General features: G+C 40.0%; 1 protein-coding gene across 1 annotated transcript in view; it reads right to left on the reverse strand.

Annotated features, from left to right (window-relative positions):
- Window positions 1-439: 439 nt before the first annotated feature.
- Window positions 440-16,581, reverse strand: part of LOC120551771 (integrin beta-3-like) — a 17,114-nt gene continuing 972 nt past the window's right edge. Inside the window, exons 3-15 of the mRNA XM_039789349.1 lie at window positions 15,656-15,860; window positions 15,236-15,488; window positions 14,218-14,380; window positions 13,837-13,998; window positions 13,577-13,672; window positions 12,970-13,059; window positions 12,205-12,339; window positions 10,464-10,908; window positions 6,724-6,946; window positions 6,534-6,634; window positions 5,378-5,497; window positions 2,084-2,250; window positions 440-1,300 (exon numbers count right to left, since the gene is read on the reverse strand). Of these exons, the coding sequence (XP_039645283.1) occupies window positions 1,232-1,300; window positions 2,084-2,250; window positions 5,378-5,497; window positions 6,534-6,634; window positions 6,724-6,946; window positions 10,464-10,908; window positions 12,205-12,339; window positions 12,970-13,059; window positions 13,577-13,672; window positions 13,837-13,998; window positions 14,218-14,380; window positions 15,236-15,488; window positions 15,656-15,860 (2,229 nt within the window). The 3' untranslated portion in view covers window positions 440-1,231. The remainder of the gene's footprint in view (window positions 1,301-2,083; window positions 2,251-5,377; window positions 5,498-6,533; window positions 6,635-6,723; window positions 6,947-10,463; window positions 10,909-12,204; window positions 12,340-12,969; window positions 13,060-13,576; window positions 13,673-13,836; window positions 13,999-14,217; window positions 14,381-15,235; window positions 15,489-15,655; window positions 15,861-16,581) is intronic.

Genomic DNA, 16,581 nt, shown 5'->3' on the forward strand with positions numbered 1-16,581 from the left:
AACTCTGGTTGTCTGTCTTCTGTGTATTCTCAGCCTAAAATTATCAGGAAAGTTGTCAACATTAAAAAGAAAAGCACAGCATAAAAATTAGTCACTCTTCAAAAACATGTTATTTAAAATAGTGTGATTTGCTTATTTTATATATAAAAATATATATATGAAGAGCTTTATTCCATAAATTTACGGAATTGTTCAAATGTCTTGAGAACTAATATATTTAATCATAAATTTATGGAATAAAGTTAATTTATTTTGAATTATGTTTTAGTCTTGCCGTTGTCCTTTGCATCTCAAGAAATGGACACCTCATGTGGTTAAGTTCAAGTGATTAGAAAGAATTATATAAAATATGACATATTTGTATTTTACATAATAATAAAAACAATACACATGGGAGAAAAGACTTATCTCTCAGAGTCCACACAAGAAACTGCACCAGTTTTCAGTAAATTAACAGTTTACTCCAAACCACATCACATATCTCCAGCATGGCACTTGACTGAGTTAAAGTTGATCTTGCCATAGTTCCACTGAGTACCACAAACACGGAAATCCCAACATTGTGATCAGGAAATTACGTTGGTTTTGCATAACATTATCTGCTCTTTTGTTCTTCCGATGACTTCAAGGATTAGTTCACCCACATCAATTTTTATATATTTTCCCACTTAGCCTCAGTGGTATCCAGTCATGTGGATTATTTTGTTTTTATCGCTCTCTGGACCAGATATTCAGAGTGATCTACAGGTCTCATTGCTAATAGTTTCCTTCTGATACAATTTTCCACCCGACGTATAATGAAAACCCTCCACAGCAATGTCTGTGGGTTATCGACCAGAATATTGGCAACTGAAAAGAGATTTAAAAAATCTTTCCAGACATTGGGGGCTCTTAGTATATCGGCAAATAAAATAAAAAGTATATCCTGTACATGGCTGGATACTATGGGTAGGGGTAGATACCTAAATATGTTTTTTTGTGATTTGGGTAAATATGCACAACACAAAGTTCTTTGTCAACCACACAAAATCAAAGCAATATCTAATTTATTAGTGTATAGGTGTTTATGACAAATCCCTGATAAAAATGTATCCTCAGAATCATTTCTACATATTTACAAACACAAATAATCATTATTTATTGTCTTGTGACAGTAGAGGCCTGCACATGATTGATCCCAAAAATGACAGTAAATGTCCATTATTCTTCATCCTTGTTCAGTTCAGTAGCATCAGTCTTTTCCTCTGTATGTGATGTTCGTGAAGGTAGATGTGGCTCCTTTGTAGAGAGGATTGTGTCCCTGTTAGTCCAATACACATAAAGAGACATATGTTAAGGTGAGTTTCACAGACACAAAATAAATTAGAGATGCTTTTCTTCTTGTGGTTCAAGATTTTAGAAAATCCTAAAAAGGCACTGGTAAATACTAGTTAAAATAGCAACTCCATGTCATTACCTTACATCCATCCTTGACACACACACACACACACACACACACACACACACACACACACACACACACACACACACACACACACACACACACACACATACATACAGTATATTGTATATATATATATATATATATATATACATTATTTTTCCTCACATATATTAGACACATAAATTAACTTAAATGTGTGAAAAATGTTTTTACTTCACTCAGTGAGCATCTTAAAACAACTGTGATTCTTTGTGGTTTCAGGCCTACAGCATGGGATTTGGGTGTGTTTTTGAGGCCACAAAGAGGCCTATTACTAGTAAAGGCTAATTAGTGTTAGATCATTTAAACCCAGCCCTTCCGTCGACTGCCTTTTGTTCAGCTGGGAGTAACAGCACGCCACAAAAATAATAAAAAACATCTTCAGAAAACGAGTGCGAGAGACAGCGTGTGTGGCCTTTAGTGTGTGAGTGTGTGAAGGTGCAGGGATGATCGTGTATGTGTGCCATGCTGTGTTTTAAAAAATGAGTCCAAATTTAAATCTGAATGAACATAGACTGTACCTTGATTTCTATCTTAGTGTTGAGCAAACAGCTCAACAGAGCATTTACACACACATGCTGCTTGGCTAAATTCACTGACCGTGTCCCACTTGGCATGAGCGCGTTCTTCCTCAAATTTGGCAAACTCCCGTCTGTCGTGAATAGTGACCAGGAGTTTCCAGATAAGCAGAGCTGCCAAGCCGAGGAACAAGATGGCTCCTGCCACCGACAGAAGCACCACTAAAATGTCTGGACCCTTGGGGCAGTCTGGATGGAAGGAGGAAGAGATAAAGGTATGATCAAAGTGGACACACAGAAGACGATAAGCCAGGCCAGAAAAAGTCTGATTTCATAATGTTGTTTCCTCTCTGTCTCCACATGGATTTGATCTAACTGCTACTCACTCTTCTGCTAAATTCTACAACTTTTCAGATTCCGAAGTGTGCTTATGAATTCCTGAGAATGACACCTGTCAGGCATATGGAACAAACACCATTGGTGTGTGTGTTCCTTCTAGCATGAACAAGAGGTGCTTTCTTAAGGCTATTAGATCTGTGAAGTGATGCAAGAGAACAGGGGCAGCATAGCAGTAGTGAGCAGAAGGCAATATAACTTTTATATACCAAAGAGCAGAGAGGAGGATGGGCTGAAGTGGAAAATAGTAACCTTGCACAGCCAGCCCACAAATCTCCCTCCCCTCGTTGTGGTCTGGCAACTCAATAGGAATTTGATTTGCAGAGTTTCAAGAAGGCTGTACAATAGATAACTGACAGTACTCACTTTAACATGAAGCCTTCCTACACCAGACTGGAATAAGACATGACTTGAATCATTCTTCATTTTATCTCTACAACATCTAGTTTAAATAGTCATTAACACTCGTTAGTTCACTGATTGGTATAGATTCTAGTTTCCAGGCTTAATTGATTCTCAACAGATGTTTTCTGAACTGAAATCTTGCCACAAAAATGTATACAGGGACATTAAGCTGGCTTGTGAGGCTAGGAGTAATAAAGGTCAAGGTTATAAACAGTCCTTTAAAGGCCCTAGAATGTATTTTCTCATACGGCATCTTACTATGAGCAATTTGGAAAATTTCTTCTGGTTTGAAAAGGGCCGGGACTAATGTCACACAGAATTTAGCAATACTTGAATCAAAATGTGATGACATGATGTTTGCTAATGTTGCTAGACTACCACGACACACAGTCTCTTTATAAATAAAATCTTCTGAACTGCAATAACAAGCTATAAGCAGAAGACTCACATATAAGTTGATATCGCAAACTTGTTAGCAAACAGTTCCCATTTGGATTCATTTGGAGTCATCTTTCTGGCAACCTGATGAATGTGAGTCCAATATTTACTCTCCCTTTAGCTCTGTTTCTGGAACCCAATAACTCTTTAGGGAAAAAATTAGCTCTTTAGCTGCTTAACTATCTGCTTCAATATGTTCACCAGCTAGTTGCTAACACTGCCTGTCTGCTGTCCTGTCCACTGCTGTTTGATGCAGGCTGGCCTACAATGTATTTTTCCCCGACGAAAACACAGCTGCCTTTTGTGGCAGAAAAAGACACTAGAGCGAGAGTGAGCCAAAACAGTTAAGTTGTGGGCTGGAAAAACCAAAACAATTAGCTGACAGTTGCTATTAAGCTCTGTAGAGGTGAGATAATGCTGGGTGATCATTTTCTGTGGGTTCGTCACTACAAATGACCTCTTTCACATACAAAGTAGTCTTCTGATCCGTTGTTAATATTGAAAATATTTATCATAGCATCATTTTGATTGTTGCATATTTAGTAATGAATATTCACCTTAGAGTTATTTCTATGTGTGTTAAAGGCCACAGGAAGCATGAACTGAAATCTGGCAACAATTCAGTTTCCTCAGTGTTGGCAAAAATGTCTTACCTTTACACTTCTAGCCACCAGTGATAAGAGCCATCTGGTCCATATGTGAGTGTACTTGTTTTACTTTATGTCTGTATATCTAAACATTAGTCTGTGTGTGTGAACCCTATAGCACATATGTATGTGCATAGTAGTGTTGGGTAACGTTGTGGGGCAACCAGGGTGAACTTTTACAGCGGACATCAAAGCTTCACTCCTCTTCCTCTCTCCTCATTCTTAGTTTCCTCTATTTCCTGCTCTTCAACTGACCCTTTTGATCCCTATATTATGGCTTGTATCCAAATCAAGTCAGGATGGTGCTACGAGATTATATCTGTAACATTATTAACTTCTTCTAAATTATAAAAATGCTTAGTCAACTTTGAAGGGTGTCTGTTTCCCATCTTCCCCTTCTCTCTCCTCCTTCTCCTGTGTAACACAGCTTTATGTTTCCTTTAAAAAAGTTTTCTATCCCTTTCTTTTGCTTACTTAGACTCCTCTCTCTCCCTCTCATGCTTTCCTCTGGAGGATATGTAGAGTCAGCGGGTTCCAAGAGGAGCTGGGCGGCTGTTTACGACCCTCTTTGACACAGCGGGGTGCACTGTGTTCAAGGCACATTTTGGTGTACTTCTGTGCTACCCAGTTGTGCCTAAATTAAACACACACATTCATTAAAGGCAGACCCAGGGGCAGACTTTCTCTGCGGGTACTGGTGGTCATTAAAGGCTGTTTTACCACCCTACACTCTTTCTATTTGGCCACTTAACAAGCAGATGAAGGGCATGCAGCAGGGAAGTGACAACTTGTACTTGGGTGAAGAAAAAACCCACTGATTTCCCAAGGCAAGGAAGTTTTGCCTGTTTGGCTGAATGATGATGCATTTGTGGTTGTAAATGTCATCCTTGTTATCTGTTCAGTACTTTAATTCACTGTTCATCTGTCATTGTGGCTTCCCTCATCTCTTTCCACATAAAATCTTTATCATATTTATACTTTTACTGTCCTTAAAGCAGTATTATTTGTTGGCCATTTTGGGGGCAGCAAACAACCTGCCACATTATATTTGTATAAAATTGTTCCAGCTAACCTGTTAGCAAACAATTGCCTGATTACAAATCCAGCGGATACAGAGCCGCATTTATTTGGAGTTTTGTTTCTAGCTGCCAAACAAATGGTCCAATATTTTCTCATTTTAGAGCCTGGTTTGGTCTTTACCAACTCCTGAGGGCAAATACTATATGACTCTTTGTCTGCTGAATGCTCCACTGTGTTCACCAGCTATTGCTACCTTTGTCTGTTTGCCATTTGGCGTTGTTCAGGTAGTGTACAGTGGGTTGATCAGAGCTTTTTTGGTGCTTATTTTCTGTGGGTTAGTCACGAAGAACGACTACTCTGACATTACACTTACTTATTTGATCCATTATTTAAAAAATATATATATTGATTAGCGCAGCTTTAAACATGTGTGTTAGGTCAGGTATGCATGTAGGATGTTTCTCTCTTACCTGGCTCTTTGACAACAAACAAGATGGACTTTCCACTGGCGTCCTCATAGTACTGGAAACGCTCCACACAATCATCTTCATCTTTGTAAGTGCAGTTCACAGCATTTGTATCATGGAGTACTGCATGAAACATTAAGACAAAATGGTTAATCTGGTTAGTCAAGACAAAAAAGAGTTTTGTAATTCTATAAAAGCTTGTCTTAAATTCCAGGGGGAACTAAACTTTATAAACACACTTTGGAATTCACACATTTTTTTATTCACATTATCATTTCAGAGGCAGTTTTAGGTGATGACCATTCACTTCCGAATAAGGCGCCCTATAAAGGGTTTAGAAGTTGTAACAAATAGGTTTATCAATGGTTAATAAATCATTCACTTTATAGATCAGTTATAAAACCTCTCTGACTGGTGTTCATCCTCCTCCAGCATGATGATGATTATTTTGACTTTTTCACAACTTTTATCCTAGAGACTATGTGATGTCTGTGAAATAATCACACATTCTTCCTCTTACAAATGAAAACTTACAAGTAATAAAACGCACCGTTGCTTAATTCTGTTCACTCAGGGGTTTTGCATCTAAAGTCTTACCTGGTCTGGTATGAACAGTAGCTAATGGTGGCTAAAGTTAGCTAACGTTAGCAAAGATTAGGTGGATATTGCTACATAATGACATTACTGAGTCAGTTCGCTGACTTTTTGACTTTCTCTTCTCGCGCTTCTGTTAGGCTATGCATTAGCATTAATCATTATCCCATAATTGCCACAGTTGCTGCTGTTCTGCAAAAGTTACACTGGATTTCTTTAAATTCATCAGGAAGGTCCCTTCGATAAATTATGACTCACTTCTCACCTTCTGGCAAAGGTTTGCAGAGCATCTGGACCTTAATCCATTTATTATCAACTATGAAAAACGTAAAATCGTTTGTAATGGCAGACATGATTGCTTATTGCGATGGTTTACCACATTTTACAACCACATTATTACCTTATTACCATTCAAGAAGAATCAAAGAGCCAAAAGTATTTTTGGCAACCTGGCAACCCAAAACTTGTTCTCATTAATGACTTCCCATGGATCTATAAAGCATTAGTAAAACAATTTTATAAACCATTAATAATGCAATTAGTTTTAGTCAGTTGGGTGTCTCACCTATTTCATCCACAAGCACAATCTCATCCTTGCAGATTCGAGAGCAGGTGTTGTCCTCAAACAGCTTTCCCCTCTTGAAGTGCTTACACTCCACACACTCCCTTTTAAAAGAAAAATATTCATAAGGCCCTCAACTCATTTCCAATAGCTGTCTGGACACCGAATATGACAACTCAGTTTGCAGACTCACTTCTTCATAGTGCAGGCGTCAGGGCAGGTGGGGCACTTGTCACATGTGGCTCCGTAGGCCCCAGGCTGGGTGCACTCACAGGCCCCACACACACATTGGCCCCTCCCGCTGCACAACAAGCCCAGGTTGGACATGCAGGTGTCAGTACGTCTGGAGCAGTTACAGTTCTCACCCTGCCAGTCTGGTGCGCACTGGCAGAAACCACAGTTACAGACGCCATGGCCTGGAAGGGAAGAAAGGAAAAGACTATAACATTGTTTACTGGTATAACTTCCATTTTCACACACTGAAGGGTGATACAGTATATGGAGTAAAATAGTGAAAGAGGATGCAAATGAACAATAAAGGAGAGGAGGACAATGTGACCAAGTAAAATTCTGTGAGAAAACGAGGGTGTAGTTGGAGTTAGGAAAGAGGAAGGAAAAAGGCAGGAGTGGTCAATGCTTAAAACTATTTTGTTATTTGTTTGCCAGGCTAATATGAGCTCCATGTTTTTATGGCTTTGTAATCCCATAACATGGAAATATTATGCACCATTTATACACATTTCATCAAAATTCTGCCTTTGGAAATGTATTAATTTTTCATAGTAAAGACATTTCGTAGCTCTATAAGTCTGGAGCTCTTGAATTTTGATACCAAATACTGGAAGGCAGAAGTTGTAAGTCATATTGTTGCAACTGTTTAAGGCCGAAAACACATTTCATTGTGTGCCTGTGGTGTCTGGAAGGCTTTTATTTTTGGCTGCATGATTCTGTGTGTGTGTGTGTGTGTGTGTGTGTGTGTGTGTGTGTGTGTGTGTGTGTGTGTGTGTGTGTGTGTGTGTGTGTGTGTGTGTGTGTGTGTGTGTGTGTGTGTGTGAGAGAGAGAGTGAATTTATGCACATTGGTTTGTTGTTTTTCCATGTATCTATGTGTGGTGTGTGCGCGCAAGAGAGTGACAATGCAGGAAACATTGTGGCCTATCACTGCAAAACAATTCTCAGATAAACAATGAGACAGGAAGCTGCTTGGAACCGTCTGACTCAATAAAGGATGATCCATAAGCAAACTGCCATTACCACTTGACCACACAACGGCTGGCTTTTAATTAGATCATTCTTTGTGGGGAAGAACAAAGACTATGGTGCTCGTACTGAAAAAAGTATTTCAAGACAACAACAGACCATGTTGTACACACAGAACATTTCCAGTTCTCTCCGACTTGGCCCTTTTCTGACCAAACATGGGTTTATTTTTAGCCTCATTACACCACTCCAGCCAATGAGTAAGCAGAAAGGTATTCTCTTGTTAATCTATGGGCTTTTGGGAATACAGCAAAAACATTTCTGTGTGAGAGCAGCAGAGGGGGTTGAGTGATATATGATGTGATGAAGCTTGAGGCAGTCTGTGCCAAAACGTATGCAATTAACAATGCTCAAATAAAATAAAATATCCCCTGACCAATCTCAATACCAGTTCATGTGTTTTACCTACTAATATGTAACTAATAGGAATTACTTCAATGGAGAAGAGCACTTGTGAGTGAGGCCTGTACATGTTGACTTCATGATCCCTATTCTTTTTGTCCTTTAATTCCTTTTCTTTGTCTCCTGTCGTCCTCTGCCATTTTAATCCTGCCAACTTTACTATTATAGTTAGTGTGACATTTAGGGAAGTACATTTATTCTGTTTCTTTTAGAAAATAAGATGAGAAGACCAATCCACTGTCATGGCTGTCCATTTTGTACAGAGCTAAAGTCAGGAGGTGACATCTTAGCTAGCATTAAGACTGGAAGCAGGGGGGAAAAAAGCAAGTCTGGCTGTCTCCAAAACTGCCATTTTTTTTCTGTTTGTGGATGGATTAAACAAAGGAAATGCTACCTGTTAATAACAGAGCATTTTATTTTATTTCTTTGGTGGTATCAATCCTCTCTTCTCGGCAAGAAAGCAGATAAGCAAAATGTCCAACTATTTACAATTTAAAGATTGATAACAATAACTCTTTTGCTTGTACGGTACTGTGAACATAAATTGTTAGCAGCTGGTTAGCTTAAGTTATTTTAGCATTAAGACTATAAACAGGAGAAAAACAGCTAGTCGGGCTCTGTACAAAAGGTAACAAAATCCGCTTACCAGCACCTCTAAAGCTCACAAACTAACACATTATAAAACTTGTTTGTCTATATAACCAGAGTTGTTTCCCGCTGTTTCCAGTCTTTATGCTAAGGTTAGCTAACCGACTGCTCCCAGTATCATCATCTTTAACTGACAGACAGCTGAATACATCTTCTCATCTTACTCTCAATAAGAAATCAAAAAAGCACATTTACCAAAATGTTGGACTATCCCTGAGTGTTGAACCAAATTTCCTATATTTTAATATACCTACATTATTGGTGGAATTCTTTGCAATAAACATATAACCTCTAACTGTCAGTAATGAAAGCAAATTAACTACTATTAGAAAAAGACTGACAGCATTGTTATGTATGGTCTAAAGCCTACTTTACACAGCTAATCCCAGACTGAAAAGTCACTCATAAGATCTCAATTACAAACATCCTCAGGGTAACATCATGTGTTATGACTTGATGACATACTGTCTCTTTTAAAACATGAGGAGAAGGATCATGAGGCAGTGAGTTAAAGCTCTTAACAATTACCAAGCACAAACTAATTCCAACTGTTTAAAAATCTCAACCGCAACAGAAAAAACGTTCAGAAAAGTGAGAGTGCCCTCTGACCGTAGAGAGCTACCGTTATATTTGAAAAAGGTTCCTTTGTGCATGAATCCTGTTGAACTCCGTGATACAAAAGCTTGGCCTGGCTGAGGAAAACATACAACCTGAGCTTACACTCACACACACCTATGTTTATTGTGAATGGACCCCATGTCCTAGGCAGAAGGGATAGTTGTTATTGTTGGTAATTCTTCCCAGATGAGGTGGGTGGCAAGTCATGTGGTAAATGGGGACTGCCAACCCCGACGGCAAAGGTATACACATTCCCTGAAACTCTACCACGGACACACACGATGTTCATGACATCAGTCAGTGGGCCATTTTAGCCTTCTTCACCTTTCAATTGTACCAATATGGCGTGTGGTTGTCAAAATAATGTTAAAGAAATAATTTTTGGGGAAACACATTTTCGTTCAAAAAGTCAGATGAGAAGATCAATACCACCCTCATGTCTGTGTGTTAAATATATTAATATACAACAAGCAACTGGTTAGCTTACATTAGCTTACCTTATTTTAGCGTAAAAAACTGGAACTGGGGAAACAGCTTTGTGTGGAACTACCACAAAGTCACTTCACCTTGCCAAAACACTGACCAGCACATAACCTCCCCTAAAAAAACATTAGTTTTTTTGTGCGGATTAAACAAACAATATATGGCGTGTCAATTAGTGAGTTTTAGTGATGTTGATAGGCAGATTTTGTTACCTTTGGACAGAGCCAGGCTAGCCCTTTAACCCCTTAATGCTAAGCTAAGCTAACCGGCTGAAGGATATGAAGAAGCACATTTCCCAAAGTGTTGCACTATTCCTTTTAAAAAGTCAATATCATCACGTTTTGCATCAGAAAATAATGAAAAAGGCAGAGTAATCAATAATGAAAACAATCATTAGTTGCAGCCCTATAGTTGTCGATTAAATTTCTGTCAACTGACTAATTATCTAATAGTTTCAGCCCTATCAGCTCAAGAGGCTCAGGTAAATTAATTACAAAAGAAGAAGAAGCTCATAAGATCTTACCTGAGCACAGTTCCCCTTTGTAGCGCAGGCAGTTGAAGTCATCACATTCACACAGCTTTCCCCAGACTTTTCCAAAGTCACTGCTGTGGCACACACACTGGCCACACACACAGTCTCCACGGCCGCTGCAGATGGCAGACTGAGGTCCTCCAGAGCCTGCAGGTCCGCTGCAGCGGTCCTGCTCTGTGGGGTTATAGTCACCCTCTGCACACTCGCAGTGCGGCCCTAAGCGACCCGGGTGGCACAGGCAAATGCCGCACTCATATGTGCCGTTGCCTTGGTTACATTTGGGGCTATTGGGCTGGGCCTTGGTCTGGCACTTGCAGTCGCACTCAAAGTTGACAGTGATGGAGAGGGAGTCCTTGAAGCCAACAGGCTTAATGATGAAGGTTTTCTTCTTCTGTTTGGGGCAACCTCGAGCTCTGGCCTCCACGCTGAAAGAGACCTGGATGAGAGGAGGGAATTGAAATCGTAACATGTCAAATTTTGGGGGAGAAAGAAGTATTTGGTTCAAACATGTTTTGAGCCTTGTCTGTTTTAAATGTTTTTGTTTTGAAAGAGATTATGCATCCACACTTTGTGAAACCGATCATGCTGTATCACCCTGGTGTAGATTACATAACATGTAACAGAACATTAATGGTTCAAGGTTACGTATTTAATAGCCTCACGCTGAAATTGTGAGCATTGTCGGTGGAAACAGCACAAAGACCTGACACAGGGAATGCCTCCATATGTATCCAGTCAAAGTAATTGTTCATTCAGCGCTGCATCCAAATCTGGTAAATGTCCAAAAGTGGGCAGTTACAACATCTGGAGAGACAGCCATATATGGCGAAAACAAGCGGGGTTGAGGTAGAGAGAAAGAAATGTGTGGAGGCCAAAAAATGTCACCTGGAGTGAGAAGAGAACAAGGAAAGAGCCAAAGAAGCTGTGATAAAGAAAAAATGCTAAAAAAAAAAACGAACAAAGAGAACTGTTTAAGCAGACTGTTTGTTTTAAATGGAGTTGGCAAAAGAAGAACGGAAAGACAAGAAAACATCAACTAAAAAAAACTAACTCAGAGACTGAATGATTCACTTTTTCCCCATCATCTGCTTCCCACCAAAAGGAACTGGGGGGATTCTAACTTTAAAGACATGTAGATAGCAGCCAGAAGGGAAATGGAAAGAGACCAAAAAGAAGGTGAAAATACTATATGGAACTAACTAACATGTTATTTTTGCAACCATATGATTATGGCCACTAGAGATAGGACATGTTGGTTTGGGGTGAAGAAGTTGGCACAAGAGTCAATAATATAGTTACATACTGTGTAAATGCTCATTTAACCTATTACATCCTTAAAACTATTTTTTCTTAAAACAAGCCCTGCATCTGCTCAATGGGATGCCAATTTTTGCACCTGCTTTTTCTTATACAAACCATTTTTTTAAGTTTCATTTTCTTTCTACTTGTGCAGCAATCTGCCATATATTGACATAATTTATAGAAATATCGTAACAATAGATACAACTGTCTGGTGACTGGTTTGGGTTCCTTGGACAAATATAATAGGGACATAAATGATAATTTCTTCACATTTTTTTATATCATTTTTCAAAGAAACCATCCATGAAGATAAAATCAATCTTTGGTTCAGCTTATGACTTATTTCAAGAGTGATGCCATAACCTGTGTTGAGGGGTCAAAAGACAAAAAAGGGGTCACAAGCCAAAAAGAAAGGTGGACATGGACTGACCGTGTCTCCTATCTTGAGCCCAGAACAGGATTTGAGGCCAGGGATAAGCTCTCCATTCAGACAAGTGGCGTTGAAGGACAGAGACAGCTCCTCTGGGACGCCTTGAAGCTCCAGCTCCACCTTGGAACGGATTTTCTGGCGACACCATTGAAAGAAAACAGCAGGAAACACATACACATGAAAGGATGAGTATATAGGCTTGTGCCATGAAACAAACTGCATGTTAGTTTTTAAATTAGGTTGTGCCAAGCCAAATCCAATGCTCAGTAACATCATATCTGATCTGCCACATTGCTGACTGTTATGGAAAAGAATGCTTTTTTTTTACAAGCCAATACAAATAATTTCTATCTCCCAATTTGTGTGAATAACATACTTTCCTGCTTTAATTAAATGCAAGTCTTCACATTAATTTGGATGTACAGTGCCCACATTGACACACAAGCTTGTATGTACATCGGTACAGACATCACAAAGTCACAGCCAGCTAAAAAAAAGGTAAAATAATTTTTTCAGCTAATTCACCTGTTCTCTGTATAATAAACCAACTAAAACATGAACAATGAAACAAAGCCAGCAGGAGTCTCATACATTTGGTCACCTTCACACATCTGTGGAACTTCTACCAAGACTTTGGTCTGACCGTGTGTATGACTCAGACACTGTGGGTGTGTGTCAGCAAACACATGTCATCCCCTGAAACACCGTCTAGTCTAAGGCTGGTGTGTGTGTTTGTGTGTTTGTGTGTGTGTGTGTAAGACTTACAGCGTAGGCCTTCAGTATGAGCTGAATAACATTGCCTGAGTCGTTGGACAGCGTTCCTACTGTGGTGCCAGGAATCAGCTCACTGTAGTTCTACAAGACAGAACGACAGATAGACTGGAAGACTGTTGTCATCCTACATAGTGAGGAAACTAATAATAATAACTAATGACGATAGTTGTGAGAGTTGCACCAAACCTGTACTCTCATATCGCCCACAAATGGTGTGTGAAAACACCCTAATAAAGCAGAAGTGTATCACACTCTAACCTCATGCCATCCCCCATTCGTTTCCCTTTAACAGTTAGTTGCAACAGTGTTTCCAGTTTGGGGAAAACTGAGTATGTATCTCACTGTGTCTTAACAGTGTATAATAGTGATTCATTTTGAGTTTCCATTCTTCCAAAGCAGGATCCAAGAATCTCAGTCTAAAACCAGTGAGGTTTGGATGACATTAGCTACAGTATGTTCAAGATGAGATGATTACCGAGTGGGATTTGTCGTCCTCTCAGTTTCAGTTTGAAAAACAATGCTTAATTTACGCTTTTGAACAGAACTTGAACAGAGTAAAATGCTGGATGTGCTGAGTGTGAACTGCAGAGCTCCTGACCTGGTACAGAGGAACCACAGGATTGGTGACAGCAAAAATGAGATTAATGTTGTTCTCCGACATCTTCTCTGTGATCAGAGCTAGAGATGGGTAATCCTGTGAGGCCAAACCAGACAGTGTGGTTAGCACATGCGGACATGAACACTGACATGTTTCTTTTCATACACTTATTTAAACAAAGTCTTTCATTATTTCTTTATCATACTGTTTCTGTTTACTGTCTGCGCACCAAACACACTAAACACTAAATATACACTAACCATGGTGGTAGACATGCTGTACATTTTGTCAGAGTTGAGGTGGCACTGCCCATCGTTGGGCTGCACGATTCCAGCAAGACGACCATCCAGAGCCACGTGAGTCTTAGCGTCCGAGGTGAAGATCAGCAGGTGGGATGCACCAGGGCGCCAACCGATCTGCTCCTAGTTCCCATCAAACCACGTAACAATTCAGCTTTTGAATGATGGAATACACTTTTAGTGGACCCTCATCTAAAGCAGCAAAGCTCTTTCTGATTAACTTTTAATTGTATCATCTAATTCTTCTCTTGGAAATCATGAAATGTTTATAATTGTACAAGTGTGACAAAAGAGACAAAGACTGTAAAACAAAGTCATGAGACAGTGAGTGAGTCTCTCCACCTTGCACACAGCAGCCTGGATTATGGCATCGAAGCCTCCCTCCGGGGCGTCGCGGTTCCTGGACACCATCTGCTTCTTCACTTCCTCTGTGAAGCGGCCCACCTCCTCCGTCAGGGACAGAACGTGTTTGTAGCCAAACTGGGGCAGACAGGTGGTGTTAATGCTGTCAATGAAACAGAGATCAACTGATCAGAGTTCAGCTTCTTCATTCATCTGAACATCTGTTTCATGGCAATCCATTCAATCATTGTCTGGACCAAAGCAGTGGATCGACCAGCAGACCAATGTTGCAATCCCTACAGACTTTAGAGTCATTTCTCCTGTTCATCAGTATATTTTTCTGTTCCAAGCTGCTGTTAGTTTCCTAAAGATTAGCATTTGGTTAAAATGGCTATCCTGCAGTGCCAGTGGACCCCTCTTTCTCTCTGTATTGTACACTACTGGACCGAAATTCTCCACTTGTCTTATCTTTTATCCAAACATTCCTGGAGGCTGGAGCTCGGCAGACTGTGTGTATAGCGGGAAAGTAAATGACCCCAAGAGACCTTAAACCATCAAATCAACCTCAGAGGAGGCTTTGGGTGGGGTTATGACAGTTTGCATTGTTGGGCAGATTACCTGCAGCTGATTCAGAGCAGCTGACCAAGCAGATGTAAGCCTTTAACAAGTGCTGTGACTCTGAGCCCGATGCATTTTTACTGTGCAACGCTGTGATTAAAGGTGTCCTCAATAAATTACATCATCTGCATAATGAAGCTACTTCCCACATGCAGACATAAACAACCACTGAAATCAACACCAGTGGCTACTTATTAGGAATGTAAAACATTGCATTACAGAGAGATCTGGATTCAGTTTAGGTACTTTTGTACAGACAAGGACACTTAAGGAGGACCACTGTGTTGTCCAAGACGGTTGAATAATACACTGTTGATGAAATCACTGAAAGAGGACAGCATAACATCAATCCACAAGGGTGCAAATACTGTATGAAGTACTTTTTAAACTTGTATTTTACCTGTAGCAGGGGTTCTTAACAGCTTCTTTGGGGGAGATGTACATGTAGGGCGAGAGTGGCTTATCCACAAAAGCCCCAAAGCCCATGCGGAGGTTGCTGGTGGTGCGGTTCATGGCCTCGGCCAGGCCTTTGCCCAGCGTCCTCAGGCGGAAGAGATCATCGTTCATGGAGTAGGAGAGATCCATGAGGTAGTAGAGATCCACAGGGTAGTCCTCTACCTGACGCACTTTCACTGTGAAACGCTTAGCATCATCTGGTAAGTGTGATACAGAAACACCATTTTTAAAAGAAAATTGGTATTGGTAACTTCTACGTTAACCGTTGTATGTAACTCCCCTCCAAATCAAAATCTCTCTCCTTTAGTATATTAGACACTGCATCACTGTTGTAAAAAACACAAACTCAGATGGTAAACCCTACCTGGCCTGAGGGTGATGTGTAGTTTCTGGGGATTTATCTGGGTGACGTCTTGTGTGGCCCCCGCGGCCTTGTTGCTGAGGGGCCGGTCCTCGATCACCTGCAGTTTGCTGGTTGGAGACTCCAGAGCTGATAGAGCACAGCCTGCTGCCACCAGGTTACTCTTCAAATCACAGCGAGAAGAACTGGCAACCCCCTGGCCAAAGTCCTGGCAGAAGAGGCATTTTTTACATGTTATACAGAAAAGCAGTTTCCAGAAACCTCCCCTCTGGTTTGGAAGTAAATGAATGTGTTAAAAATGTAATCAAATAATCATTTATTTAAAGAATCCCCATCTGTAGTAAAGTTGTTTTAAGAGAGAAGGGCATATTGGATTCATATGAAGGCTAAACTTCAAATGGTCCAACATTATGTTCCTATTAAAACCTCCTGTGTGAATCCATATTTAGTGAGTAAAGAAGCACTCCAACATCTCTCCAACAAACTCTGGACTTAAAGGCAAATTCCACCTTAAATTTAAATATCCATCCCAGCTGAACACCATCTGATACTTCAACCAGTGCTTCTGAACATGAAGAAGTCTCAGCAATAAACCAGAGTACTCAGGTTGAAGTTGAGTATGTCGAGTAAGTTGACCCCCAGTTTTACAGTATTAAATCATTGCGCTCATTAGTTTGAACCAGAAAATATGACTACATCTGCATGCAGTCATACAAGATTAGTCACTGTGTCAAGTTCCAAGAATTGTATTTAAACAACAAAACAGAGTTTAGATAGCACAAGGTGATTAGAGATGATTTTCCTTAAAAAGGCATTTATTTCATCTGAATTTATTTGATATTCTCAGTATAAAAAAAAAAATTAAATCTTGTCAACCAAATTAAATGGCTGACGAGGAGATCTGACTGTACCACCCTGCACCAGCCCGG

This window comes from Perca fluviatilis, chromosome 21, assembly GCF_010015445.1.
Source record: "Perca fluviatilis chromosome 21, GENO_Pfluv_1.0, whole genome shotgun sequence".
Taxonomy (NCBI): domain Eukaryota; kingdom Metazoa; phylum Chordata; class Actinopteri; order Perciformes; family Percidae; genus Perca; species Perca fluviatilis.